The sequence below is a fragment of the Gallinula chloropus genome, assembly GCF_964237585.1.
Source record: "Gallinula chloropus genome assembly, chromosome: 4".
Lineage (NCBI taxonomy): Eukaryota > Metazoa > Chordata > Aves > Gruiformes > Rallidae > Gallinula > Gallinula chloropus.
Genome location: NC_140088.1, coordinates 9,094,260 through 9,121,999, shown reverse-complemented (window position 1 = coordinate 9,121,999; position 27,740 = coordinate 9,094,260). Strand labels below are relative to the sequence as shown.

At 36.0% G+C, this 27,740-nt stretch overlaps 1 protein-coding gene across 2 annotated transcripts in view; it reads left to right on the top strand.

Moving 5' to 3' along the window:
* The window catches only part of ARHGAP5 (Rho GTPase activating protein 5), a gene marked incomplete at both ends in the record, with an annotated part of 33,956 nt that extends 6,423 nt beyond the window's left edge, over positions 1–27,533 (top strand). Inside the window, 5 exons of one of the 2 annotated variants that reach the window (XM_084264065.1) lie at positions 8,072–8,219; positions 17,736–17,813; positions 19,208–19,339; positions 20,796–20,901; positions 27,203–27,533. In XM_084264065.1, the coding sequence (XP_084120191.1) occupies positions 8,072–8,219; positions 17,736–17,813; positions 19,208–19,339; positions 20,796–20,901; positions 27,203–27,533 (795 nt within the window). The remainder of the gene's footprint in view (positions 1–8,071; positions 8,220–17,735; positions 17,814–19,207; positions 19,340–20,795; positions 20,902–27,202) is intronic. The other variant, XM_084264064.1, reaches the window with a different exon arrangement.
* Between the last annotated feature and the right edge of the window lie 207 nt (positions 27,534–27,740).

The window sequence follows — 27,740 nt, the reverse complement described above, 5'->3', positions numbered from 1 at the left end:
GGACACACTGTTTTGTTTTTGGTTTGGCTTTTTTCTTCCTAATTGTAACAGTTGCTTTAAAGTTAATTAAAGTGCTATTTACTTTCCTTTTGGAGGTTCTGGGAAGTTTTAAAGGCAGGCCCAGAATAAGGAAACCTTTAAAGATACTGTGTTTCAAGAGAGAGACATGACCTTGCTGAAGGATGCTTGTTCTGTCTTGAGGCTTTCAGACCCCAGTCTCCCAACTTACAAGATGTAATCATGTAAAGGTGTAGGCAGTAGGACATATATAGAGAGGCAGGAGAGGGATGTAGGGTTCAGGTGAAAAATTGAAGGGAAGAATGCAAGAGCTGGGAGGAAGGTTTTGGCAAACTAGGAAAAACAACAGTTCTTTTTTGCAGTCTCGAAATTAACAACCATAGTTTGACCTGCTAACACACATGTACCAATTTTGTTTAAAATTTGTTGTGTATACGTGATGAAAAGCAGAAATAAATCCTCAGAGTTGTTCTATGTGTTGCTATTTGGAAGCATAAATTTAAATGTTTTACTGTAGAAAAGTGTAGCAACATCAAATGTCTAGTAATCAGGTAATGTTACCTGCAACTGAGTGTAGTATAGCAAAGAATGTCATGGCAGTGCATTGTGTAACTTTAGTGTTTGTTGATGTGTACTAGAATTTTAATACCTGACACAGTTGTGTGATTGCACCCAGCTTTTTCTTAGCTGTAGTTATTGTCATTTTAGGAAACTTTCCATCCTTGTCCTTGATGATAATTCCCAGTTAATTACTTTCTACCATATAGTTCATGCACATTATAGTACGTACACACAGTTCATGTACATTATAGTACATGCGCATTCTTTCTGCTTAGTACAAGTTAAACTATGTGCAAATTCCAGTGCACAATGTTTCCATTAGTCTATGACTTTGTCCTTTTTATTGTTGACTGTAATCCTGTTTGTTACTCCAGTTGTCACAGTAGATTCCTATATGGCCCCATCAGATGCCTTGCTAAAGTCCAGGTTGGTAAAACCAACTGATCATTGTAGTTTCTTTGCTTCTAGAAAAGAGTACATGTTTTCAGTTGAAGGTTGAATCAGTCTAGCATAGTGTAACTTGTGATATACCCACCTTTATCCTATTTCATGTTATTACATTGTTTCTAAATGCTCTGAATAATTCATTGTATGACCTTACATGTGCTGTTAACCATGTGGACTGTTAATATTTTTCTGGTAGAGAAGTACATAGAAAACTTACGTCGAGGAAAGAAAAAAGAAAGTAGACTGGCTTCAGAGTTACAGGAGTTTTTAGCCAAGTTGGTAGGGAATTGCTTGTGTGTGGGTGAAAGCTTCCAAGTGCATGTTGTATGCCAACATTTGTTAGGCTTTGATGTGCTTTTTTTTGTCCACTATGGAACTTTTTCAGTTAAATTTTCTGTTGTGAAGAAGCACCTAGTCCTTTATTACAGCGTCTCTCAGATTAAATGCATTCTCCTGAGTGAATTGCTCCCTATATAAACATAGTTTCTATGTTTATTTTCCTTACCAGTGTTCACAAACTTTGAGGAATTAAGCACAATATTCATAGGCAGCTTTGCCCCAGCTGTTTCCTCTTTGCTTAGTTACACACCTCTCCAGCTGAGATGTGTGCTCACTCATATCTGTGTCTTTTTAAAAAAGTGGGAACTACAAGTAAATGCTTATCTCAGTCAGAATCTTTAACGCTGTAATACAAAGGTCTAGTATAGAACACTATTGTGTGTTGGTTTGCAACAGTGCCTTTAAAAGTAGCAGCCTTGCAGGCCATATTATAAACCTAATTTTGTCTTCAGTTAAACTTGATTTCAATTTGGAGATATGGAGCAACAGAGAGAAAAATGCAGAAAACTTCAAGACATGAAAGGGCCGTGAACACTCCTAGAGGATAAGGATCGTGCTGCAGAAAGCCTGCTTGCACCTGAGGCAGGAGGAATCTCTTTGTGTGCAGTAACCCTAAAGCTGCAACTGTCATGCAGTTTATGCATTGATATGAGGCCCAAACCATGGTGTTCCTTGGCTTTTCATTGTTTTCACCATATGCTTCTCATGTGGTAACAAGCTTAATAACAATATTTTAAAAATTACTTATCAATTCTTATTATCTATTATTACTATTACTATATTAAATAATTGCAAGTTACATTTGACCTTGTCTTAATTCAGTAATCCCCTGTACAGCAGGAAGGCTTCTTGATTTGGAAACCTGTAGCTATTGCATATATTTATAATTAATAACTCTATAGTGGAATTTGAGTATTAAAAATGTACCCACCTAATTTAGAACTCTTATCTTTGTGAACACTTTGAAATATATTGAATGTTTAATTTAGGCTGTGTTCTCCCCCTAATAAGAGCATGGTTCTCTTAATTTTTATTCTCCCCAGCAAATATACTGAATAAATTTCTGACAGAGCTTTATCTTGAAAAATTCTGTAAGGATATTGTCTTGTCACAGAGGAATTATTTTGTTAAAACATTTGTAAAAGTAGGACTAAGATTGGTAGGAGTATCTTTCCATTTGTGTATAGAAAACATTAATTGAAGTACTTCTGAAAAAAATCCTAATTACAGAGATTTTGTTAACAGTATACTAAATTAAATGACCAGTGATAATTCTCTGATACAACAGTGTTAAAGGTTATTAAATCTGAAAATGTTTTAGTATTTTTATGTGACGTGTAGTCAGTCAGTAGTTTTAATATCCAAAGTCTGGTTTTGTTGTGTTTCGGGGTTTTTTTTTGTTCTGTTGGGTTGTTTCTTGCTTGGTGACTGGTGTTTCCAGCTGTGTTGTCAAACTAAATCTGAAAAACAGTGCTTTATGCCTTTTAACCGTGTTTGCAAGCAACATTTGTTGCATCCAAGCAAGTTTGTGAAATTGCATGCGTTCAATTTTCCCTTATACCAAGGTGATGGCAAGATGCATTTTAATTTAGTTTATCTGAAAACTTGTCTCAGTATTTTAGCAAGAAAAATCCACTATGACCTAGATGAATTCTTAGATACCTTACTTTGTCTTGTTTTAGTACACGATATAAGTAGTACAGGTTTGACATCTGCTTTTCTACATTTAAACTTGTTTTTTCTCATTATTTCAAACCTATATGTAGCTTTATGTTGAAACTATTACTAAAATAGTGTCAGGAACTGTATAGCCCATATGTGTTGATCTCGATTTTAATAAGACTATGGTAAACATGTCACAAGTGGCAGAGCAGCTTACGTTTTATTTCAGCTGTTCCTGTGTAAATTCAATGGTTGACTTAGCAAAGTACTGTCTACTTAAGACTGGAATGTGCAGTGATTTTTATTTTTTTTCCCCCCTGAGGACTATAGGAAATACCAAAATCTGTACTTTCAGTTTTCATCTGTTCAAATTTAGCACTCTTAAAATGCATATTTGGAGCCATATGCCTTCCAGAGCCTCTGTAGTTTAAAACTTGGTGTAACAAGCTAGAATTCTAAAAATGGCAGAAGGCATGAGGGGAAGAAAGAGAGAGCATGTTAGGGACCATCATCTGCATTATTCATATGTCATATAGTTTTGTGATGAGCTAGCCATGAATTAGAGATTACAAATACTTTATTAAGCCTACAAAATGAATGCTGTTCATGGTAACGTGGTTTTATGAAGTATTTTAATAGTCTTGAAAATATTGACTCTGCCCTTCATGACCCTGGGGCTGACTACAAATGAAGCAGGCAGAAAATTTCCTTTGTATTAAAAGTAGCAGTGAAGTGTGTGGGAGGTAGAGAACTGGCTGAATTTCCCTTTTGATAAATAAATTATGATGGTGGTTCTGGTGGGATGGAAGTGAGGCGAGGAAAAGGAGACCCTCTTGAACAGGAGGACTTGCTAGAATGTGCAGCCTATCTGTAAAGGGATTTGATAAATAGGTTTGGGCAGCTTTTTAGGTTTTGAAGTTTAATAGGTTGCATTTAAGTTTGTTGTAATCTCAGGACTCTCAAGTGGCTGAAGTCAGCCTAGTTTCTCTCCATGTGAGTGCCGCTTAGCTGTTTTGCAGGTACCTACAATCAAGAGGGTTAATCCTAATGTGAATACAGTTTTTCATGGTTTTATACTTTTTATAATCATACTTCTAGTTTTGCAATAAATAATTGGATACAGTGCCTTGCTAGAATACACATTTTCATGTTTACCATGTATTTTATGAAGAGGACATCTGCCTTTGCTAGACACATTTTGGTGATTAAACTGCTGTAATTAAAGCAAAATTGCAGGTAAATGCTTTTTGGTATTGGCAAGGCAAGTTTGGGATTCTTAGAGTTAAAATGCTTTCCTGCCAAAATACATAAGGATTAGCTGGAGGTTTGGCATTAACTTCTGTTAGGGTATGAAAAGAAGTCTTTGGCAAGAAGCAAGTGGTGAAACCCATGCTGGAAAGCTCAATGTTAGTGCAGCAACCAATTATAAAAAAACCCATAGAACAGTTTTATATGAAAACTAAGGATTTCAACTTTATGGTGTAGGGTTTTTGTGTAAACTACGAATATGGAACAGTGCTATGTGAAACAGCGAGATTTTTGCTAGTATTAACTAACAAAACTTATGTGCTGATTCTCTTTTTTTTCCTCTAACGTGATGCCTTTTAGTCCTTTTTTATTGTGGTACGAATAGGCTTAGCAAGTTGTCTTTGTGCCTAGATTAGTGCTCACTGTGTGCAATTATTAGAGCACTGCTGTATCAAGGGGAATAGGTATATTTGAACTAAAAATACCTCTGGCAAAATCATCATATCTCAGCTGAAATCTAGGAATTTAGAGATTGTTTACTTTTTCCAGGTGCTGTTTAATTAAATAATTTAATGTTTAACAGTGTTTTTGTTTAAATATTGTATCATTAGATAACTTGTTTTTGTGTAAAATTGTATTATCTTGACTAGCACATTTAAAAGATCCGTGCTATGACTGATCAGAAAAGCTGCTATTTTTTCACAAATTAAAATAAAGTTTTCACTGAGGTTTATTTTTGTTAGAAAATAAGACCTGTATGTTTTTTCCTGAAGTCAGTTGATCTTTTGGCAAAGATCAGGCCTTTACACAGTAACATGCATTTTCATTCAGAACAAGTTCTCTCCTTAAGAAGTCTAGACATGCAACTGAAGGAAAGTATGGAAATCTCAAATCAGGAAATAATGTGGTGGGTTTTAATACCTTAAAGTCTTGTTGCTAAAACAACATTTGTGGAAGTAACTCTTTGTGAAGATACTGTAGATAATGTTATTTCCAGGAAGGTTTGATCTGCACTGTCATTGGAGAGTTTACCTTCTCACATGGCCCAAATGAAGGGGAAATCATAAGAAAGATATTTTAATGAGTATTGGGCGGGATAGAGACAAAGCACATAATGAGAAAGAGCTGATAATTTTTACTATAACTTTGTCTGCCTTATGGAATCCTAATTTCATGTTTATAGAATGACCATGCTGTTAAAAGCTCTTCTAGATCAGTTTGGAAAGGACTTCGGGGTTGGGGTTTTTTGGTCGTTTGTGTGGTTTTCTTGTTTGGTTGGTTTTTTCGGTTGGGGTTTTTTCTGTGTTCTTTTTTGTTAAATTCTTTAGACAAATTCTCACTTTCCAACTTTGAGATTAAGCATTGTTTCAGGTAACATTTCATCTAAGAAACATTTCTGTTGAGTGTGTAAGGTCATACTTGATATCTTGATCCCTTACAAATTCTTCTAAATGCAGTGCAATTACTAGAGAAACGCACTATTTACTTTGGTTTTGCAGACACATTTAGTTTCCTAGTATTTCCAGGTATTCTACACAGATAATATTCATTCCTGTTCTAATTGTCGTAGAAGTTCTGTGGAATCCTAGTATATTATTCCATTCACCAGACTGCTTTCCACTCTAAGAGACAATATTTGTCGGCTTCTGTTGGCTGAAATGCAGAGTCTAACTGTTGCTCCATTTATTCTGAGAGGTGGGGATGTGCGCTGAGCATCTTGGGGGGCAGAATTCAGTTTGGTTTTGCTTTTTTTTTATTGAGTTAATGTATGCATAGCTAAAGTGGCCTTTCATTTGCCAAAAAGGTTTTCATTTGAGTTTTGCATGTTCTTTAGCTTCAGCTTGGCCCTTTTCAGCTGCTGCTCATCAGACCTGGATACATTTCCTGCCTAAATAAAATACCATGTTGTCACTACTTAAAAGAAAATGGCCAGTGGTCTAGGTTGAGTACTGGGGAGTTCAAAGCAGTGAATGCAAATGAAAAGGAAGGAACCAAAAAGCTGTTTCCAATATGGAGGCACTTACTGGTCAAAAGGTATCTTATTCAAAATGAATAAATGTTACACAGAGAGTTGACAGCTGAATGCTTTCAGATAGTATCTGCATCACTCATGCAGGTTTATCCCAAAGCTTATCTGAGGCTTTTTTCCTAAACTTTTTATTAAATTTTCAGTTAATGTAAAACTTGAGGAGAAATTAATTGCTCTCCAGCAATTTATTTCTACTATTTTGAGTAACTATAATAAATGCTCTTTCCTTCCAAGTGCCAAACCTTTTATAGAAACCCAAATTTGAAAGATAATACTAATTTTTTGTTAGCCCCCTGTTACCTTGGTCAATCAAGCTGTCTTATGAAGAAGCATTCCACAAGGTAAAAAAACCTTTCTGGTTTAAGTAGGTTATTGAAAGGCTTGGATTAACAGATATTTTTTTTTTTTTTACCAAGTGTTGGAAAAATTCTACAGGTGTTTTAGGGTGATGGTTGGAAGAATTTTTTTTAGGCTGTAGCTTCTACTGTCCACGGTAGAGGTCAGCTTTATGTCATTCCTTTTCAGTGGGCAAGTCAATCATGAGTATGTATCTGGCTAACTTGAAGTTCTAGGTAGTCTGTAAGGACTGGTTAAGTAAATCTGCTGGTACAAAATTCTTGGGAGTTTACCCATTGTTTTGGGGTGCAGGGGGGGGAGAGGTTGGTTATTTTTTGTTTTGTGGATTTGGGTTTTTTTTACAGAAAGATTGAGTTTCAGGACTATGCCAGATCTAAAGAAGAAATAAGACATAGCCTGTCCAAATAGTTAATTGAGGTGTAGTCTTACAAAGTTCTGTAAACCTTTTTACTAAGTTTACATCTGGCTGTTGGTTGTTTCGTTTTTCTTTTGTACTGTTGGATGTTGACTGAAGAGCTTTTATTTGAAAATGTAACTGCTTTTAACTAACTTCTTACTGTATGTAAACTTAAAGATAAACTAGATTTTAATGGCCATGTTCATTCGGTTTCCACATTCATTTGCCACTGTACAGCCAATTAATTGACTGCTTTCTGTGGTCATGTCTGAACGTTTTCATCATCATTCAGAGATAAAACTTTGTATCTGATACAATATAATTCTTGCAGTTGTCCAAAGGTGATTTTTTTTTTCCAGTTGAACTGATTAAAGTCTCTATCAGGAAGAAAAACAATCAAGACAAACAAGGAAACTTCATGTGAAATTTGAACGGGTGCAAGCCTCTTCTTGGCTAAAATCCTGTGCTTGTAACAAAGCCATCGTGCTTAATAGGGGTGCCCACAACTCTTAACTCTGCTGTGCATTCTGCATCATCATGTTTCTAGGGTAGTTGTGATATAAAGATTATTTAATATCTTTAATGAGGCACAGAGCAGACTCATTATTTTTTGGTGATGTGACACTTCACAATCATACTCTTAAAAATTTCTATAGAGGTGTAGTTCAAATGTTAATCACATAGATAATTTTGTGAGTGGTGCCTAAAGTTAGTATGTAAAGACTTGTCATAGCACTCTAAAGTAGTGTGTTTATTTTTGTTCCTACAGTATTTCAATTGCTGGTGCATTGGACCATCCTGTTCCTAATGTGATGCAAAGCTGCCCAAATCTATGACAAGTTATTTGAGTGCTTTTTATCTAATGCATGCCTTAGGAAAAGTATACTTACTCAGTTCGCCATAGAGGAATTCTAATGTCTGATAGATATATGATCTGTTTGTTTTTACGGCTGCAATATGAGTTAGTTAAAATATTACTTGAATATTACTTAAATAATTCTGTTTTGTTGTAGCCAAAAAAGAAAACTAAGACATTCAATCCTCCAATCCGTAGAAACTGGGAAAGTAATTACTTTGGGATGCCTCTACAGGATCTGGTTACACCTGAGAAACCGATACCTCTGTTTGTTGAAAAATGTGTGCAATTCATTGAAGATACAGGTAAGTTAGGAGAACTACTGGAGGAAAGACTTTCCTACTTTGCATAATGAGCAGAGCTTCTCCTTTTCTATTTCTCCTAGAAATAAACAATTAGGGGAAAAGCTCATTTTAAAAATAGAATATATTCTCTAAATTTTATGCTTAATATGTGGTGGTATTTTGTCTGTCTTTACTCAAATACTTTATTTCTTTTTGTAAACATTTGAAAATTAACATTTGTTTTCTGTCGTTTAAAAAACTGGCATAACTTTCTAATGCCAAATGATTTTTAACCCAATTGCATTCCAGTTTAACATGTTTCACCACTGTATTTTACTTAATTTCAGAGCTTAATACATTCACTTTTTCCTATTGCAGAAAACAGGTACTTGGTATGAGTTAATTAGTCAGCTTTCTTGCTTTATTTTGGTGATAAAACTAGTTTTTCATTTTAACTTGTTACAGAAGTGGAAACATTTATTTCCAAAATATTGTGTAATTGAATATGAAAAACGTTAAGCAATCTTAAGCAACTTAAATGTTAAGCAACTTAAAAATTTCCAGACTACTTTATAATATGAAGGTATATGTGTTTTGCAAAAGGGGAAAATTTCACAGTATGGTTTGCATCTCTCTCCCTGGGTTCCTGGTTGGTTGTTTGCTCCCTCTTTTGTTGTTTTCAGGCTATTTACTGTGTGATCATAAAGAGAATAGGATGGTCCAACAGAAGACTACATTTGTGAGCAAGGAGTTGGAGGAGTTATTTTAAGGTTTAGGAGTGACTTGTGATTTGGTTTAGTTAGGTTTTTTGGTCATTGGCTTTTATCTTTTTTGTTTATAAAGCTGGTGTTCCAGTGTTCATTTAGTGTCTACGTTTTGCTCTGAAGTTATGTAAATGTTACATTGCTATACTTGAAACAAATGAGTGGAGCTGAAAAATGAGCAGGACCATCTTTTGATGGTTATTTGCAGTTCAATAGTGTTTAACAAAGTAAAACAGCACCTTTTTTCAACATTTTATTAGTTATGTAATACAGTTTTGGCTGTAAGATATCAGTAACAGTTACAGCAAGAGTAAAACTGAAGGGGCTGCTTTCTTAAACTAAAATTGTTGTACTGCCACCTGTAATAGTGTTTTCAGAACTACTACAGGTGGTGAACCTAATAGCTGTTTTTGAAGACTTATATACTGAATTGTTGTAATCAAAAAAAATCAGGTGAAACCTCAGGCGCTGATCTTAGGGAGTCAGAGATGCAAGTATAAATATATCTTTAACCTTTACCTTCTATTGATTCCTTGCCTAAAGGTAAAAGCTGTATTTTCCATCTTCTTGCTTTTGCTCTCCCAAAAAAAGGGGAAGGAGGAAGAAGGGTAAGGAGTAATAAGAGTGATATAGACAGCTGAATATGCATATTTTGTTTGCTGTTGTATGTAGTGAACACCCCCCACATACACGTACAGAAAAAAGGCCACAAAACAAGCAAACCACAAACCACAGAAAAACTCCACTGAAACAAACAAACCACCATAACTTTATGTATGAGTCACCATCTGAGTTGGTGTTCTCTAAGAAATAGCTACCATGTATAGCTATATAAAACATACATTCACCAGTAATGAAGATCAAATGACTTTTTGAAGGGTCTGTAGAATCTAGAAGTAATGTATGTATAACTTTGTAAGAATGCTTTTGAACACCAACATTATAAATCCAGACCTAAAGAAAATCTTACTTGCTTAAAAAGTAATGTTTTCTGATGCCTGTTGATTTTGTGCTGGACTTCGGAAGAAAGTGTAGTATTTCTCCCAAAGGCTTTTCACCAGCTTATGAGGTGAGAGAGCACTGTAATAGCATGGGAACATGATTCCTTGTCATGTTTTCCCCTCAGTCATCAAAAAACTCAAGCACTCAGAAGGTTTGTTTCTCTTCTAGTGACTTTGAAGGATAAGATATTTGGTTAAGCTGCTGATATATTCAGAGTAGGAGGGACTTCTCAGAAGTGGGGATTCAGGAGGTACTGCTTTTCCTTTAGCTGGTTCAGTGTATGTTAGTTCATCCTGGAATGCTGCTGTGCAGCTACTGAACTCTGGAGAATATTCATTCTTGCCACACGTGTGAGTTGGACAAACATTGTGCCATCTGAATGCTTTGTGGTTGTGAAGACAGTAGTTTTCCTGCTGTTTCTGTTAGGCATTTGGTAAAGACAGAACAAACCTACTTTTGATCTATACTACAATTTTCTTTCTCCCAGTCTGGATTTTGTGTAAGTAGCTTTGCTTGTTCTTTGCAACTTCCATGTTAGGTTGTGTGAGCTTTGTTTTTGGTGTGTATATTGAGTTAATTGTAGGTATTTGAGCTTCAAGCAGTGTTCTGATATAATGTATTTGTTGCATTTGAGAGAGGAGGATGTTCACTTGCATTGCCTTCAAATCCTGTACTGTGATAGACTCACGTCACTGACTTTGGGACTGTCTAAGAGAAAGTTCCACAAATACAATTTTGGAGATGATCGGTCTGCAGAAGGCAAGTCAGGATCTGTTGCCTTCAGGCTGGAGTAGAGAATGGTACTGTTCCTGTTTGATAAAGCTATTGTATCAGCTGTCAGCCCTGGGGAGTCATCTAACACTTCAGCTGTCTCCTAGCAAGTCAGCCTACTGTCAGTACTAACTGAGCTGAATACCAGTGTTTACTGTGATTGTCTTTTTAATGAAGAAATGCAGTTTTTTCCAACCCTTCTTGAACAGAGGCTAATCAGTATATTTCTTTTACAAAACGCACATTTATTTAGCTTTTCCTTTTAAAGGTACTTTCATGGACTTCAGATCCTTCCCTTTGTATTTTGCAGTATAATTTGCATTCTGGCTCAGTTGCAGGTTTTTTGTGAAGATATGGTTAATCTCAAATCGAAGGGCTGATGGCAATTTTTAATGTTCCCTATTTCTGCCTCATGAAATTATTCAAGACAATGCTTTCTCTTTTAAACTGTGTGTGATGCTAGAAAGTACACACTGTGAATAACTGTTTTCTCTGCTTTGTTTTGGATGCTTAGATAAGTAAGTACTATCTTGAAGATTCCTGCTCCACTATAAACCGTAAAGAATTGAGTGCAGGCAGAATATACCATCAGATTTTTGTTTTACCGTATTGTTCTGGAATAGCCTTGCAAAAAAAGAACAAAAGTATACATCAGTAGAAGAGAGACAGTTTGGAAGAATTAAAGTAAATCCAGGAGCTGAAAAGTTCTAGCCTATTATAAATGAACAGATTTTTCTTTTGAATGAGCTGTATGGATCCTGTCAGGATAGGGGGAGATCTGGTAGAGATAGGGGATCATAAGTCAGAGCCTACAGATACAGGTGTTTTCTGCGGTTTTGTTTAAATTTCTTGTTGGAAAATATCAAATTATCAAATTAATTCTGAACTGATTTACCTTTATGGAGTCAACTAATTTCTGTTTTGGGAAGGTGATCTTGGGCTTGAATCCCTTTGGAATCTTTTTCATAGCAGGAGTAGAAAAACTTTGAGGGAGGAAAGTGTAATACTTGAGCAAATATAAACCTAGCAAGTACTTATAGTCCTTGAGCAGGTCTAGATCTAAATCTAATAAGCAGTAACTATAGCTATATATCAGACCCTCCCTTTCAGCAGCAGTGTATTGTTGCTGATACTAATACAAAGCAATAATAGCACGTGATACTTTATCTTGTTAGCACCTATTGATTAAAAAAGAAATAATTGTACAATACCATATAAGATTAGCTTAAATATAACAACACTGACACTTTCAGGTAAGGAATGACGAAATTTGGCTAAATCATAAACTCTGCTTGTGTATTCGCACACTGTCCCTAACTGTAGCAAAACTTTTTCTCTATCCAAGCCTTTAATTTTTTAATTCATTGTAATTAGTAGCAGAATGAGTAATCTTTTAGTTGGTTGTCAGAGATCTTTCTTGTTGGTTCACTGAACAAGATGATAAAAAAGTTTTTCTCTCTCAGGTAAGTAACTTGATAATGGTGAACTATCAAGTTTTCCACTAAACGCCTTGGTGTCTTTTTGTAATGCTGTTAAATTTACAATTTCAAAGGTAATATGAGTAAAAGAATATTGCCTTCTGTGAATTTCCATCTTAGCTAAGTTATACCCAGGTCTTTTACACTGAATCTGCCAAAGGGCTAGATTTTGACATTGAAAGTACAGATAATATGAAGTTTGTCTCCAGAGAGTGAAGATTGTGTAGAAGTAGGCAAAGACACTGCTCAGCAGCCCACTTGAGATAAAAAGGCAGGTAAATCATTGAATATATCCATTGTGGCTGCAAAATCTGGAAATTGAAGATGGATTATCTCACCTTTTACTTAAAGGGTTTTGGAGTGCTAGAGACTTTTAGGAGTTTGTTCTGCTGGAGAGAACAGAACAGGAAAAAGAGTGTCTGTCCCTCTATGCCTGGTGTACGAGACCTATCATTCTGAGGGTAGTTTCAAATATGTAATGCCAGTAAGATCTCATTCTGCTGTGTGATTCTGCCACTTATCATTTTGGGTGCTTCTTGGACATCTCTGAATCAGTGGAGTTCATTGTAGTGGAAGGCTATGTTGGCAAAAATGGACAAGGTCCAGCAGTTTAGTATTACAGCTGATAAGTTAAGGTTCAAATGTATGTCAGAATTGGTGCAAGGCTCGGGGGAGGACTGTGCATCTAGGAGCAAGGGCAGGGCAGAAACAGTTGTTGATGAGGCAGGGAGTAATACTACCTTTTCAGTCATAGTGATCAGTGCAGTTGACTCAACTGCCCATGAAGCTATGTTCTTAGCAAAAAAAAATGCATAGGCCGAAATTCTTTCATTCTTGATTATGGGTAGATACAGTAAGAATAGAGTTAAATACCTCTACAGTACGTTTTGTACCCTTATCAAGTTTGTGAGTGATCCTAGAGTGGGTGCTGTGGTTAATATATTCAAGGTCAGGGCTTTTGTTCAGGGGAATATAGTGAAGCTGGAGGAATGGGACCACAGGACCTGATGGAATTCAGCGAGGACAAATGCCAACTCTTGCAACTAGACTTTTCAAAGACTGAACCCCTGCAGTGGTACATGCATTACTTGACTGGCTGGATAGCAGTCCTGCTGAAAAGGATCTGGGGTTCATGGTAGAGAATAGGCCAAGCATGAACCAGTAGTGCATCCTGCTAAAGATGTCATCTGAACTCAAATGTCTCAACAGAAAAGTAGGCACTACAGCAAGAGAAGTGTTTATTAGGCACTTATTAGAACACATAGGAAAGACTACAGGAGGGTTTTTGACAAACTTAATTGAGTCTAGCAGGAGTAGTTTAGGGGCTGGAGCTCCAGACTTGTGGGTTTGTTCAGCTTGGAGAGGGAAGGGCTGAGGAGATACCCAAAAGTGGCTTCCCATATTTATGAGGCAGTTACTGAGAAAGTGAAGCCAGGCTAAAGTACTGAAGTACACGGCAGGAGGATTAGAGACAATGGTCATTAAACTATGAAATACCTAATAGAAAGAAGGGAAAAACTTGCTATGAGGATTATTTAAGCGCTGGTTCAGGTTATCCAAAGAAATTGTGGATTCTCTGTCCTTGGAGATACTCAAGATCAGACTTAAGTAACCCAGTGTTTAGGTCTGTTTGAGCAGGAGACAGGACTAGATAACTTCTGAGGATCCCTTCTGTGATCACTTCAAAATTCCCATAGGATAGGTTTCAGTATTTATTGTACAGCGGTTTGTGTTTTCCAACTTTGAAATTAGTCAGCAGGGAGGAAACCCTGCCCAAACTTAAGAGGAGGGGAAAACAGGCGTCAATTGTATCTCCTAATGGGAGACTGACTACCAGATGGATGGAGGAGGAGCACATGTGTTAATTTATTAGTGTGTCAAAATCACTGAAAACTGTAAACAAATATGTTTTGAAATATTCATAAACACATGTTGTGCACTTGAGCTGTATTGCTAATTAAGGTATCTCACTTCAAAGGAAACATCATGGGAATTATGTAAAGACTTCCTAGATAATGTAGGTAAGACCAAGATGTCAATAACTTTTGGAGACTACTTATGCTGCTCCTCTTACTCCCCTAGCTGTCTCTAGGCCCAAAGTTACCAAACAGCTAATACACCTGGAAAATTAGAATACCTTCAGATGTCAGCCTGTTTTTAAAGTAGGAAAGGATGCCACTACCTTTTCTTAGGCACATTGGTCACTTCAATATTCTGTAAAATATTTTATTATGAGGAGCAGTATGACACTTATTTTTTATTCTGGTTTTCAGTGTGTGAATTGAATGTCATGGATCTTTCAATGCCTGTGTTTATACACAGATAAGAACACAATAAATGTACAATTTTAAATGTGTTTTATGTAAGTAAATTTAGTGCTAGACTCTTATTACTTGAAAAGAGTTTGGGTTCTTTGTCCTGTAGTCATACATATTCTAGGTGTACATAGAAATTAATGTTATGGATCAGTAAGGTGGCAGTTCCATTAGTCTTGTGTAGTCTGTCTGGCTAGCCTAGGGATTGAGAAGAGGTACACCAGGTCAATATGTGGGATAAAATTGTAGAATCATACTGACTACAAAGCTTACAAAGGTATGGGAATGCTAGTTTCAGGTATTGTAGTGGAGAATCATTCATGAGAAGATTGGTCACTATAGGGTGCCTAAGAATGGAAGTATCATCCAAACTAAGTGTGTATATACGTATAGGTGCAGATCCACCTTGCTCATTTTCTTTCAAATGCTTTGAACCCTGTGTGAACTTCCAGTTACATGTGATAGAACCCTGATTACATCTGGCAGCACCAAAGAAGGCACAAGAAGAGAATTTATTAGGCACTAGGAGGTACTTTGAGAAAGGAATAGTCTAGACAAAGGAGATGAGCTCTGTTTTGAAGTAAATAGAGACAATAGTAAATTGTGACATGAAAAAAGGATGCTTTAATTCTTTAAACCTAACAGTGTAGTAAAGCTTGCATGATAGAAAAGCATATAAATCGGATGATTCTGATACATAATATTACAGCAGCCATTGTCACTAGTAAGGGTATCTTTAAAATTACAGCTGGACCAGAATGGAAGCAGAATAAGAAGATACATAAGAATCAATAGGCTTGCAGATGAAAAACCTGAATTTTTAAAAAGCCATCAGGGAAAAAAAGAGAAATGTTGTTTGTTCTTTCTCTCTCAGTATGGGTATATTTAGTAGATACATAAGAAGTTGAAAAGCTAAAACTAGTGAGTCTTATACTTGATAAAGATCTTGATGTGGCCAGTATTGCAGATCTGGTTGGATAATTAAAAGAACAGAAAAAATGGAAGCATTGCTTCAGAATTATATTTTCAGACTTCTGTTTGTGTACACACAAACAGATTAAACTTGGCTTCTTGTGTGCCTTAGAGAAACAATATGACAGCTGACCAGCCATTTCATGAAGTGTTGTTTTCTAGAAAGTGCAAGCAAGAAAAACATTTTTTGGTTGAGGAATTAAAGTTAGCTTAATCCAGAATTAGCTATTTTAGGAAGATGCCTAAATTCAGTAGGTGTCTCCTTGTGTTAACCTGAAAATTTTGAGAAGTACTGTAAATTGTGTTTCTGTGTTTCTCAAAGCAGTGCTGATCTGAGCAAATGATTATGGGATAGGGGGGTCGGGTGAAGTCCAGATGCTGTAATAGAGCAGCTCTGTCTCCAGAGCAGCCTAGTAGCCCAGTTGAAGTATTCAAGGTTTAAACACTCCCACTAAACAGTAACTGGATCAGACTTCTCAGAAAACGCTATTGCAGCACATTTAATCCCTTTTGTGTAGGGGGAAAAAAAATGGGAATGGTAGCTGGATTAAACACAGAATACCCTGGGGCTTGTAGGGTCTCAAACTGAGAATTCTTCCATACAACAAAGGGAGTCGTGATCCATCCTAGTTTGTTCTTATCTGCCAGTGGTATTTTGTATTACTTTATTTACAACTGCAAGAGGAATGCAGTGTTTCTCTCTGTGATAGTGTGTACCACATTCAGGGCATTCTTTTGAAGACAGGTTTGAAACGTCTTCCACTGATGGAGACCATTGAATCATTGAAACCACTTTTCCCTGTGACCAAATTATACCTTCTGGTGCTTTTCAAGGACACCAGTGAATTGAGGCTCAGGTTGGTTTTTTTTTAATGGACTGTTGAGGTGTATATATATACAAGAGGAAACACTTAGCCTTGGATTTGGAAAGCTAAATGATAGGTGTACTAGTTTATTGAGGAAAAGCTTACTAAAATAGCTTTGAGGCAGACAGTGAATTGATGAGGCATTAAGAAGGAAAAATTGAATTAGAAAAGTTGGTATCAAACTAATATGAATATATATCTCAGCAGTATAAAGCAATTAAGTCCTTTCTGTACTTTGAGCACTGTAACAGGGTTCATAGTGTTTCTTACTAACTTAAAAGGCACACTTGGTGACTGTGGTGTGACAGAGGAGTTGTGTATTGATATCAATCTAAAATGCATTCAATTACTGGGCTATGATGGTAAAAAGCAAAGAGCTTTCATAGAGCTTTAAAACTTGTGAATTTTTTAATAGATCCATGTACTGTTATGGACATCTAACATATCGATAACTTTGCTCCCATAAAGGTAACTTGGAGAATTATGGAACTATAAACTGTTTGTATTACTTAATGGGTTCTAAATTAATAAACAAAAGTATCTTGGGTAATGGTGCGATTAGCAGGATGGACACTTGCATTCAGTGAGTAGCTGTGGGCAAAAAAGATAGCAGTTTAATAGGAAGCATAATCACAGGAATGGTGTGAGCAACCATGTGTGTGTGCATAATAAAGGTGTATTATTTTTAGTGGTGCTTACTGAGAATAGCTGCTGTAATTATGACTATTCCATTATGTGTAGTAGAGCAAAGCAATAATGAGAAGCGTGGAGAACCTCTGCTTAGTGGCATGCTTCCCTCTCTCCCTTCTTCCCCTGCCCCTACAGAAAGATTTGCAGTAACTTACTTAGAAAAGTGAGGAGAAATGGATGTAAAATTATCAAGTATAAAGATTAAGTCCTCGTCTTGTGGTGTATTACACTATGAAGTTAAATCAGGAATCAATTACAAATGTTTTATTTTCCTGCAGAATATTTTACTAGCATGTTATTGATGGCAGTAAACAGTAAGTTGTTAAATGTAAACTGCAAAGACAGTTTTTGAAAAGGTAAGTTCTGTGGGCTCCAAAACGTAGAATTAAGATGATGATGTTGTTTTTATATTATTAAAAGGCTGCAAATAACAACAGTCTTGAAGATATCAGGAAGAGAATAATTTTGTGTAAATCATTCAACAAATGTTGTTGTCATCCTTGAATGTACTTTCCTCTGACTCATAGTAAGTGGAGTAGTGGTCTCTAAACATCTGTTATTCTGTGTTTTGGTAGTCCTATGCTACTATAACTGTTAACATAGAATCATAGAACATGTTGCTTTAGGTTTTGTTCTATATTATATAAACCTGGTTTTGAATATTTTTTTCTCTTCTAAGGTTTATGTACTGAAGGCCTGTACCGTGTTAGTGGGAATAAAACAGATCAAGACAACATTCAAAAACAGTTTGATCAAGGTAATGACAGATTTTAGTTTTTATTATTTAAAGTCAAAACAGAACTTGCATTCTCCATGTATTTGTCAGAGTGTAATATAAAAGGGTTGCATTTTCTAACTGACCTCTATAGCACTGAGTACTTAATGCTCTGGTATGTCATACTGGTATTGTCCACGTCATTATCAGTGAAGCTGTGTATAAACCAAAGGTGGGATAGAATCTTGTTACAGCACTTCATGTGCTGCTAAAATATTTTCTGAGTGTTTAAGAGTTTAACTGCAGTCCTAGCTGCTCCCTGTGTTAAAGGTTCACCTGTCCTGGGCATAAAGGAATTTACTTTCCTCTTTTATCGCCCACAAAAGTAGCACTACTTGCTTCTTAATTTAATGAAAGCTCTCTTGAATAATATGGATTAACAAATCTTCATAACAAATTTCTGACACAATCTTTTTTTTGTGCAAGAAGATACTGGAATTGGTAGATTATGCTGTTCATTTTGAGTTGAGAGGGTCAGTGCTATTTTTTTCCTTCCGTTTTCATATGTATTTTATTATCTCAGTTGATATTTCAAAATGAAACTCCTTCTTAAAAGTTCTTGAATATTAATAATGAAGTTAAGCCTCTGAAAAATAGTGAAATTCCTCCTAGATGATAAGGAAAATAAACGTACAAGGTGTTGTTTATGCCTCATTATGCTGCCTCAGAGAATCTGAGTATAATACTAGACTTTCTTCAGTCACCTTATTAAAGAGTGTTCAAGAGTTTCAGGTGGAGTGGACCTCGGAAAAGTAAATTTAACATTATCAAAAATTCATTTTTTAAATACTTGAAAGTTCTGTGGCTTACAGCAGCCTTAGTTTAAAAATTATGTAGCATACTTTATAAACTTCAGGTAAAAATACCTCTAGTTAAAAAACATAAACCTTCTGTTATTTGGGAATCTAGCAGTAGATATGTGGCCATGTGTAGTCACTGGTGTGTCTTGTCCTTTAAAAGGCTTCACATAATCATGAACACAATTACATGAATTCTCCAAATTGATCTGCCCTGTACCAGTTTTTAATAACATTTTGGGAAATGGGATTTAAGACTTATTGGACAAAAATGATTAATCAGAAGTCAGTTGGTAGAAAAGAGAAAATTATTCTATTCTGCATGGAGAATTCAACAACTCTATTTTTATGATCATCTACTGTTTTCTTATACTGAGAAGTCTTACATTTGATTTCACATGGGTCAGATGGATGGAAGTTTATCCATAGGTTCACCTTTAAGTGCGGGTTTTTTTCTTAACAGGTGTTTGGACACACTTTCATTTTTACTGTTTTGGATAAATTAATGCTTTACTACATTACTGGGAAGAATGAAAACTATAGGTTTTACTTATGCTGCTGTTTGGTTTTGTTTTACAGATCATAATATCAGTCTAGAGTCTATGGGAGTAACTGTAAATGCAGTGGCTGGAGCTCTTAAAGCTTTTTTTGCAGATCTGCCAGATCCATTAATTCCTTACTCTTTGCATCCAGAGTTGTTAGAAACATCAAGTAAGTAATAAACAGTCTTTCTTGATCTAATTATGTTATATTGATTGCCCTTATTACAGTTTTTGTTTCATTGTAAGTTGAAAGGACTAGGTGCACTGGAAATATTTTTTTTAAATCACTTCCACGTGTACATTTTTTATGTTCTTCAAAATTAACAGAACTATATGATGAAATAAACATACTAGCTGTACTTTTTTCCTTTTTCTGTTGGGGCTGCATATGATGGAAGCTCTCAGAACTGTATTGGAATTGTTAACAGGGAAAAAAACCTTGAATTTGTAGTCTCACATTCAGAGTAGGCTTTAGAAATCAGACGTGTCTATGGAATATTATGGTAATTTTAAATTTTTTTTCAAATTCTTTTTGAACAACTCCTAAGATGAAGCACTTCATTTTATTTGCCTTACAAACATTTTTAGACACTTCCAAGTGAAAGGACTAAATTGTTCCCTTATTTTAAAGAGCATCTCTCTTGTATTGGCAACAGGCTTTCAGAAAAAGACGAATTACGCGTTTTTGCAGGATACAACTCTTAACTGTATTCTTTTTGTTCAAGCCATGAAAATACTAGTGTAAACCTAAGGCTTGGGCTTGGATTTGATTAATATATAGTCCTTTACAAATTTTGTATTTTTGAATAGTATCTATAGGTAACTGTTTGTGGTATTTCTACTGTACTTTCAGGCAAATTGCTTTCATAATGTAATTACTTAGGGTTTATTTTTTCTTTAAAATATCAGTTAAATTTCAGTGAAAACATATGAGTTTAGAATATAATTGGACTTACAGTTTAAAAATGCCACTAATACTGCTTTGAATTTCTAATTGGGTTATATTGGAGAATATTTAACGTTTCTGCAGTGCTAGGGTACATCAAGTTTCTTTTTAGCAATGCAGTCTGGTAATAGAGGTGAGCTTGCATCAATCATCGTGGAACAGAAGTATATTTGGTAGAATGTATGGTTCTGCAATATTCTGCCCATTCATTTTTTTAAATTATTTGAATAAGTGATGACCTTTAAGATATTTTGAGTTCATGTGGATGTCTTCCTTCGCCCAAATCTTTGTGAAACTTCAGTCCAAATAAATTGTGTAGATACATGTTACAATATTTTGCAAGCAGAGGAAAATCTTAAGAAGAAACGACCCTGTCACGTTGTTAGTTGTCATTCTACAAGCCAAAAGTGATCTTATGAAGTGATTTTTTTTTTTCTGTTAGACAGAGAGTAGTAATTCTGCTTAAATTCTGAAAAAAACTTTTTTGTGTGTAAATAGTTATCTCTATAATAAAGTTATTCTGTGCAATAGTACATGCCAGTAGGAAATTTATCAAATGTTTTCTTCCATGATCTCCGTGGGTATCTTATCTGTATCATTATACTAGGAAAGAGCCTTAGCAATGCTTTATTCAGTATGTCTTTCTAGATGTGTCAGAAAATGTCACTTCTTTCTATAGAAATTGTGGATAAGACAGAACGGCTACATGAGTTGAAAGAAATTGTGAAGAAATTCCACCCAGTGAACTATGATGTCTTCAAATATGTAATAACGCATCTAAACAGGTTTGGTATTTTTTTTACTATAATTTTGCTTAATTTGTAACAATTTCCAAAAAAGGTTGTGCTAGCAACAATTGATTGACTATTAAAATTGAAAATTTCATGCTGCAGTGCTCATGTGTTAATATAAATGTGAAAAATTTAACTAGGAGTTTAGATGTTAATTGAAAAGGTTTGTATAATCTCTTCTCAGATTTTATTGATGTACAAATCTCTGCCATCATCACTGCTACAAATTTATAGGGATGATTGGTATATGCAATAACAATACTTGGAAGAATAGCTATGTATCACAGCTTCAAATCTCTCTTCTTTCTCATCTCACTTTTCTGGAAGTGGCTATTAAACTTATAGACTAATACAGGTTTCAAGGGACCTGAAAGCCTAAACCCACCCCCACCCCTTAAACTTTAGCTTGCTTCAATCAAAACAGAGATATACGTAACAGTAAAATGGTTACACTTACTTCCTAAATTTTGCCTCTTGCATAGAAATTAAATGGTTTTCTCTTTAAAAAAAATACGTACTAAATAATCTGATTTTAGTAGATGTATACTACCTCATAATCTGACCCTTTATATGCACAAGTGCACAATATTCAGTCATAAAAAAATAAAAATGACCGGCCTACTCATGTTTCTTTCTCCACTAAATGGGATTATTCTCTGAAATCCACTGAGATTGTTAATAACATAATTTTAAAAAATAAAATTAAACATTGTCAAAGCTAAAATAACAGCTTCTTCAGCTTTTTTATCCAGTAATCTATCACTTCAAAACTAGCTTTTTATATTTGTCTCATCATTTTTAGACAGAATCACAGAATTGTTGAGGTTGTAAGGCACCTTTGGAGATTTACTCCCAACCCTGTTGCTTTGGCAGAGTCAACTAGAACAGATTGCTCAGGATGGTGTCCAACTGGATTTTCACTATCTCCAAGGAGGGAAAGGCTCTACAGTCTCTCTGGGTAACCTGTGCTAATGCTCAGTCACCCTCACAGTAAAAAAGTGTTTTCTTAGACTCAGACAGAATTTCCTGTGTCTGTCTGTGCCTGTTGCTTGTAGTCCTGTCACTGGACACCAGTCAGAAGAGTCACAGTCCCATCATTTTACACCCTCCTATTAGGTGTTTTAAACTAACAATAAGACTTTACTTGAGCTTTTCCAGGCTAAGCATTCCCAACTTTCTCATCCTTTTGTCATTTCAGAGATCCTCAGGTCTGTTAATGATCTTTGTGTCCTTTCACTGGGCTCATTCTAGCATGTTCATCTGTCTCTATTGTGTTGGAGAGCCCAGAGCTGGCCTCTGTACTCCAGATGTGCCCTTTGCAGTGCTGAGTGGAGGGGAAAGATCCCTTCCCTATATCTGCTGGCATTGGTGGTCTTTGCTCTATGGACGTGCAACTGGCTTATGTTCAATTTGCAGTCCACCAGGAGTTTCAGGTCCTTGTGTGCAATGGTGCTTTTCAGCCAGACAATTTTGTGTATATATATCAATAAGCTTTTCATGACATTTAAATTGTTAAATTTTTCTGGATTTGTGTGTGTTTGTTTATACAGGTACTTGTAATGTTCTAACTGGGCATGTAGTATGTGGGCAGAAATGAGACCTTTTACACTTCCCTATTTAGTTAACAGAGAATGTAGGCACTCTATTGCAGCTGGGAAGGAGTGTCCTCTCTTCACTGATTATGTGAGAAGCTTTAGAATTTAGGGACCTACTGTTACACTTCTCTCCACCACAAATGCAACTTGCTAACCCTGTATAGTTACCCATTTTCCTCTCCAGGGAAGTGGATAAATTTTCCCATTGTGGTCTTTACAAATTGCAATTCAGCCCTAAAATAGATAAAAGCATATCACTGTATGTGTAACTGTTCTGTGCATTTATGTATTACATGCAAGCACATCTTTCAGTTCTGTATCTGAAATAATACAAAACATCTCAAACTTGACAGTTATTAGTTACCTGAAATGTTTCAGTAGTTCTTAATGGACTTGATTGCCACTCTTCCATGAAAGTGGCTCTCTGAATTGTCAAAAGTCTTCAACTGATCACATAGCACAGATGAACATACAGGGTCAAGTACCTGGATTACTGCAAGTAAAAGAGCTAAATATAACTTTTTAAAAACCTGAACAGGTTTTAATGCATGCGTTTCTCCAGACAAATGAAATGTATTAATCACAGAACTTACCAAGAGCATAAATTATGTATGCTGGCCTTTTCTCTCCAGTCCACTCTGTTTATTTTATGATGACTAATTTACTTTACAAGTTGCTAGTAACAAGCTTAAGTAAGAAAGGCTGACATTTTTTGTCTCCCTTGCAATGTCATGTAGCTGCATTTCATTCAACAAGAACTTGAGTGTAAGCGATTGCATGGAGATAGAGAGGTAGATATATATGGATATTGTATCCTAAAGGGAGCTTGTAACTAAATTCTTTACTGTCCATATGTATTTTTAAGATACTAATTTTTTTGGCAAATTACTGCTAGTACGTAATTAAAATGGAAATGTTCATCAAATTCATTTTTCATTAAATGAGGTAAAACACTCTAGTGCGTGATGGAAGAGTTCTCTTCACAAGCTGATGTTTTAGATGTTTGGTTTTACATTGTATGTGGAGTAAGAAATGTTGTATTGTTCTATATTTAATAGTGGTTGGTGATTGATACTGTGTGTCCACAAGCATAGGACTTGGTTATCGAAACAAAAACTGCAAGTGTTATCCTGATGAGTTTACTGTTGAAATATGTGAGACCAATAACCATGAGAATATAATGAATGGCAAAGTGACATGAATTTTTCTGTAGTGTGATAAGCACCTTTCAGAGCATACTGGCTGCCTGATTGTGCTTGATTAACTGTAAGCAGAAGTGAGTTTTAAAGATGGAGTTGTCACAGGACAGTGTTGGATTGGCATTGGGTTTTTTGATATTGGTTGTATTTTATGTTTGTTCTTTGATGACTCCCTCTCTACATAAGGACTAATGTGGTATTATATGCCTCTATAGTCTGGGCAAACATAGGTGTACAGCTTTTAAAGGCTGGTCATAGAGAGGGTTTACAGCCTGAAGTTCCTGAAGTGTTTGCAGTGGAGGGGAGGTGTCAGGATCAAGAGAAACAATGCTCCACTTTTGATTTTGAGTGAGCGTAAAAGATGAATAGACATTTGCTAATCACTCACAAGAAGATCTTGAAGTAGTTTGGGTAAGTTTGGTCAGAGACAGCATACAGGTTGGTAGGTTGTTCTTTACCCTTAGAATAGACAGAGGTAGAGTTTAAACGCAGGAAAGAATGAAGTTGATTGTTCATTGTGTTTAATCTAATTGTCAGCTGCAGCCAGGAAAGAGGTACAATGCTCTTCCATTTCTCACTTCTAGTGATAGGCTCCCACTGCTTCATTTATAGGATCTAATGATTGTGCAGCTGCAGCATGTTCTAAAGGCAAACAGAAATAGGGGAAATGTAATTTTCTGTAGAATACTCTATCTGATCTCAGACACTCTGTGGTCTGATGCCGTAAAGGTGGTGGAGAGGGCAAAGGAAGAAGGAAAGAATGAAGCATACTGTTTGCAGCAGCAACAGCCTACACCTTGATCATGTTAGATTAAATAAATAATACCAGAGAGATAGCAAGCAGTGGTCTCATGACAAAGAGAGGGGAAAAAAAGGTATGTGAGAAGACCAAACACGTAATCAAGTCCTAGAGGTGCTTAAGGATGTCAGAAAGCATACATTTAGCCTATGCAACAGAAAAAAACAACCTGTGAGATGTTTACACTAGGAGCAAAAATGACAGGAAAAAAGCACCTGCAAAATAGATGAGTTGGCTTTTATTTCAGTTCCATTATTGGGTGCTATTTTTTTCTCAAGTTCTATAACTTACCTTGTAGTTTGTTTCCTAATGAAACACTACTATAGAGCTTGAAATCCCTTTTGGTGTTTTTCATGGTACTCATTTTATGGAAAAGTACAGGCAGTTCTGATTCAAAACTGACAGGTTCATTGTCCCATCATAATGTCTTACACTTAAATTTTACTTAATTCGTGGTAACAGTCTCACTCGTTCTATCTCTAGAGTATAGTCTAGAAGGAATTTATACACAGAAAAATTCAATATAGGAAGAAAAGTCTTTAATAAAAATGCTAAGAAAAATGTAAGCTTCCATTCATATTTTTTGGTTCTTTAAACCTTAAATGAAGCTAATTGTTTTAGGAAAGAGATTATGAACATTACTGTCACTCAGTATCCAAATATCCTTTGGACTAAACTTATTCAAAACAGATTGGGAGGCAGTATTTGTGTACCCTCACACTGTTTGGAATAAGTAATGCGCATGTTAAAATGTAAGTCTACCCTTTATAGTTACCACTATACATGCATTGTAAATGAGTGAAAATATTTTCATATAGCATTAATTCTAGTGTTTACTATGGTTTTCACAGCTTTTGAATCTATGGACTACAGCCAGCTGTCAGGAATTCATGCAGTCTGCTCTTGTTAATCATCAAAATTGGAACTGACAAGTTGCTGAAGTTTTATTTTCTGTCTATTTCTGCAGGACAACTGTAGCTCAGTTACCTGTGCGCTGTCTGCTGTAATACAGGAACTCTATGTTCCCCACTGAAGGGCTTAGGTGCTTGTCAGATTTATTAACACACAATTTTTCATGTATCTCTCACTAACTACTTCCAGACAATTTTGGGATGTTACTTGAGAATGCAGTGTGTTTTTAGAAAACAATATATCCCGGGTCTTTCTAGCCTACTACCGTGAAAGCAGTGTGGTGTTTTGTTTGGTTTTCTTTTGAGAAGGCATTTGATTGTAGAAGATTAATTTGGTACCAGGATAGTTTGTTGCATTTTGGATTTTTTTTTTTTCTTCGATTGTAATAATGAATTGAGATCATAAGTGAAGAACCTGCTTCACCCTCTGCTTAAAAACAGGAAACTTCTCGGAAGAGAAACCTAGTTGGAAGCCTTTGTGTTACGTGTTGAAAACCAAAGCAAAATAAATGTGTTGGTGGTGTTAGTGAACATTCCACTGATGATGCTCTTTACAGCTCGGCCAAATTCTGGTGCTGGCCAGTACAAAAAAACCTTCAGAAATGTGCTCTAATCAGTACTTCAATTTTTGTGTGTTGTTTTTATCTTTAACGTGGGATCTGATGGGATGCCTTTTTCTTTGAGTCCCATAGATGTTAGTTAGTATTTAGCGGTTCTACAGTAAGAAGACATTTCTGTCTTTTTTTCTTTCTTCCCCATGACATTTGTCCTCCTGGGCTTGGCTGGGATAGATGTAACTTATGTTTTTTTCTTGGAGCTGGCATAGTGCTGTGCTTTGGATTTAGGATGAGAATAATGTTGATAATACATGGGTGGTTTTAGTTGCTGCCAAGCAGTCAAAGACTTTTCAGCTTCTCATAGTGCCCTGCTAATGAGGAGGGTGGGACACACACAGGTGCGTGTGAGACACATGTGCGACACAGTCAGGACAGCTGACCTAAACCGGCCAAAGTGATATTCTATACCAGATGATGTCACATTCTGTTTATAACTGGGGGTGGGCTGAGTAGCAGCTGAGGCTCTTGTATAGATCAACTTTGGGGTGATGGCTGAATGCCTGCCAAATGGCAAGTGATGAATTAATTCCTTGGGTTTGGTTTGCTGTGGACTGAGAGGCTGGGCAGTTCAAGGACGGGTCTTCTCCAGCATCAACTTCAGGTGGAAATCGTGCTGTTCATAACTTGTTTATTATTCTTATTTTTCTCTTTTTTGTGTGTGTCCTGTTAAAGTGTTTTTATCTCAACACATGAGTTCTTTCACTTTTCCAATTCATTCCCTGATCCTGCTGGGGCAGTATTGAGCAAGCTGCTGCATGGTGTTTAATTGCTGGCCAGGGCTAAACCACAACATTTTAATGGATGAAATTTTAATTTTATGAAATCCTGTAGCTGGTTGGGGAATTTGAAGTTTCATTTTGTCACTTCTAAATGTTGGTGGGATGTTGAATTTCTTTCTTGGTTAAAAGCTCAATTATATTTGTATTTGTTAGCTATCCAGATCTGGAAAAGTCATGGTTTCTAAACTTTCATCTGCATAACCCAATTTAAAAAACCAAAAAAAAAGCAAAAACAAACCAGGAATGATTGTTTTAGTGGATAACTGGAGGAAAGTAATGAAGTTCTTGTGGTTGTTTAATAGTAATGCTTACGGTTAGAGAGCCATGAAAATGCTTGCAGTGGTTTGAATACCGGTTTTAATTAATTCATTCATTGTGTGTCCTTTTCATTTCAGGGTTAGTCAGCAATATAAAACCAACTTTATGACTGCTGATAACTTATCGATTTGTTTCTGGCCTACTTTGATGCGACCTGATTTTGAAAACAGAGAGTTCCTTTCTACCACCAAAATCCACCAGTCGGTTATAGAGACTTTCATTCACCAGTGTCAATTTTTCTTCTACAACGGCGAGATCGCAGAAGCACCGAACCCCGTGGCGTGTCAGCCACCGCCTTCCAACGCAGTGCAGATGGTGGAACCTATGGTACCTCTTCAGTTACCACCACCGCTGCAGCCGCAGCTGATACAGTCACAGCTACCAGCAGACCCTCTTGGTATTATATAAATAGAAGATGATTGCAGGCAGCCTGGCACTGGACAGTAAAGACAAGCTATAGACATGCATGTTTCAGGATACAGTAATGTACTTCATATTTATGAAAAATAATTCCCATCCAGCTGATTGGACATCTTTTTGTTATATCCCGTACTGTGTTCCTCATTTGTACACACTGCAGATAAAAAAACTATGTGATAAGCATGACTGGAGAGG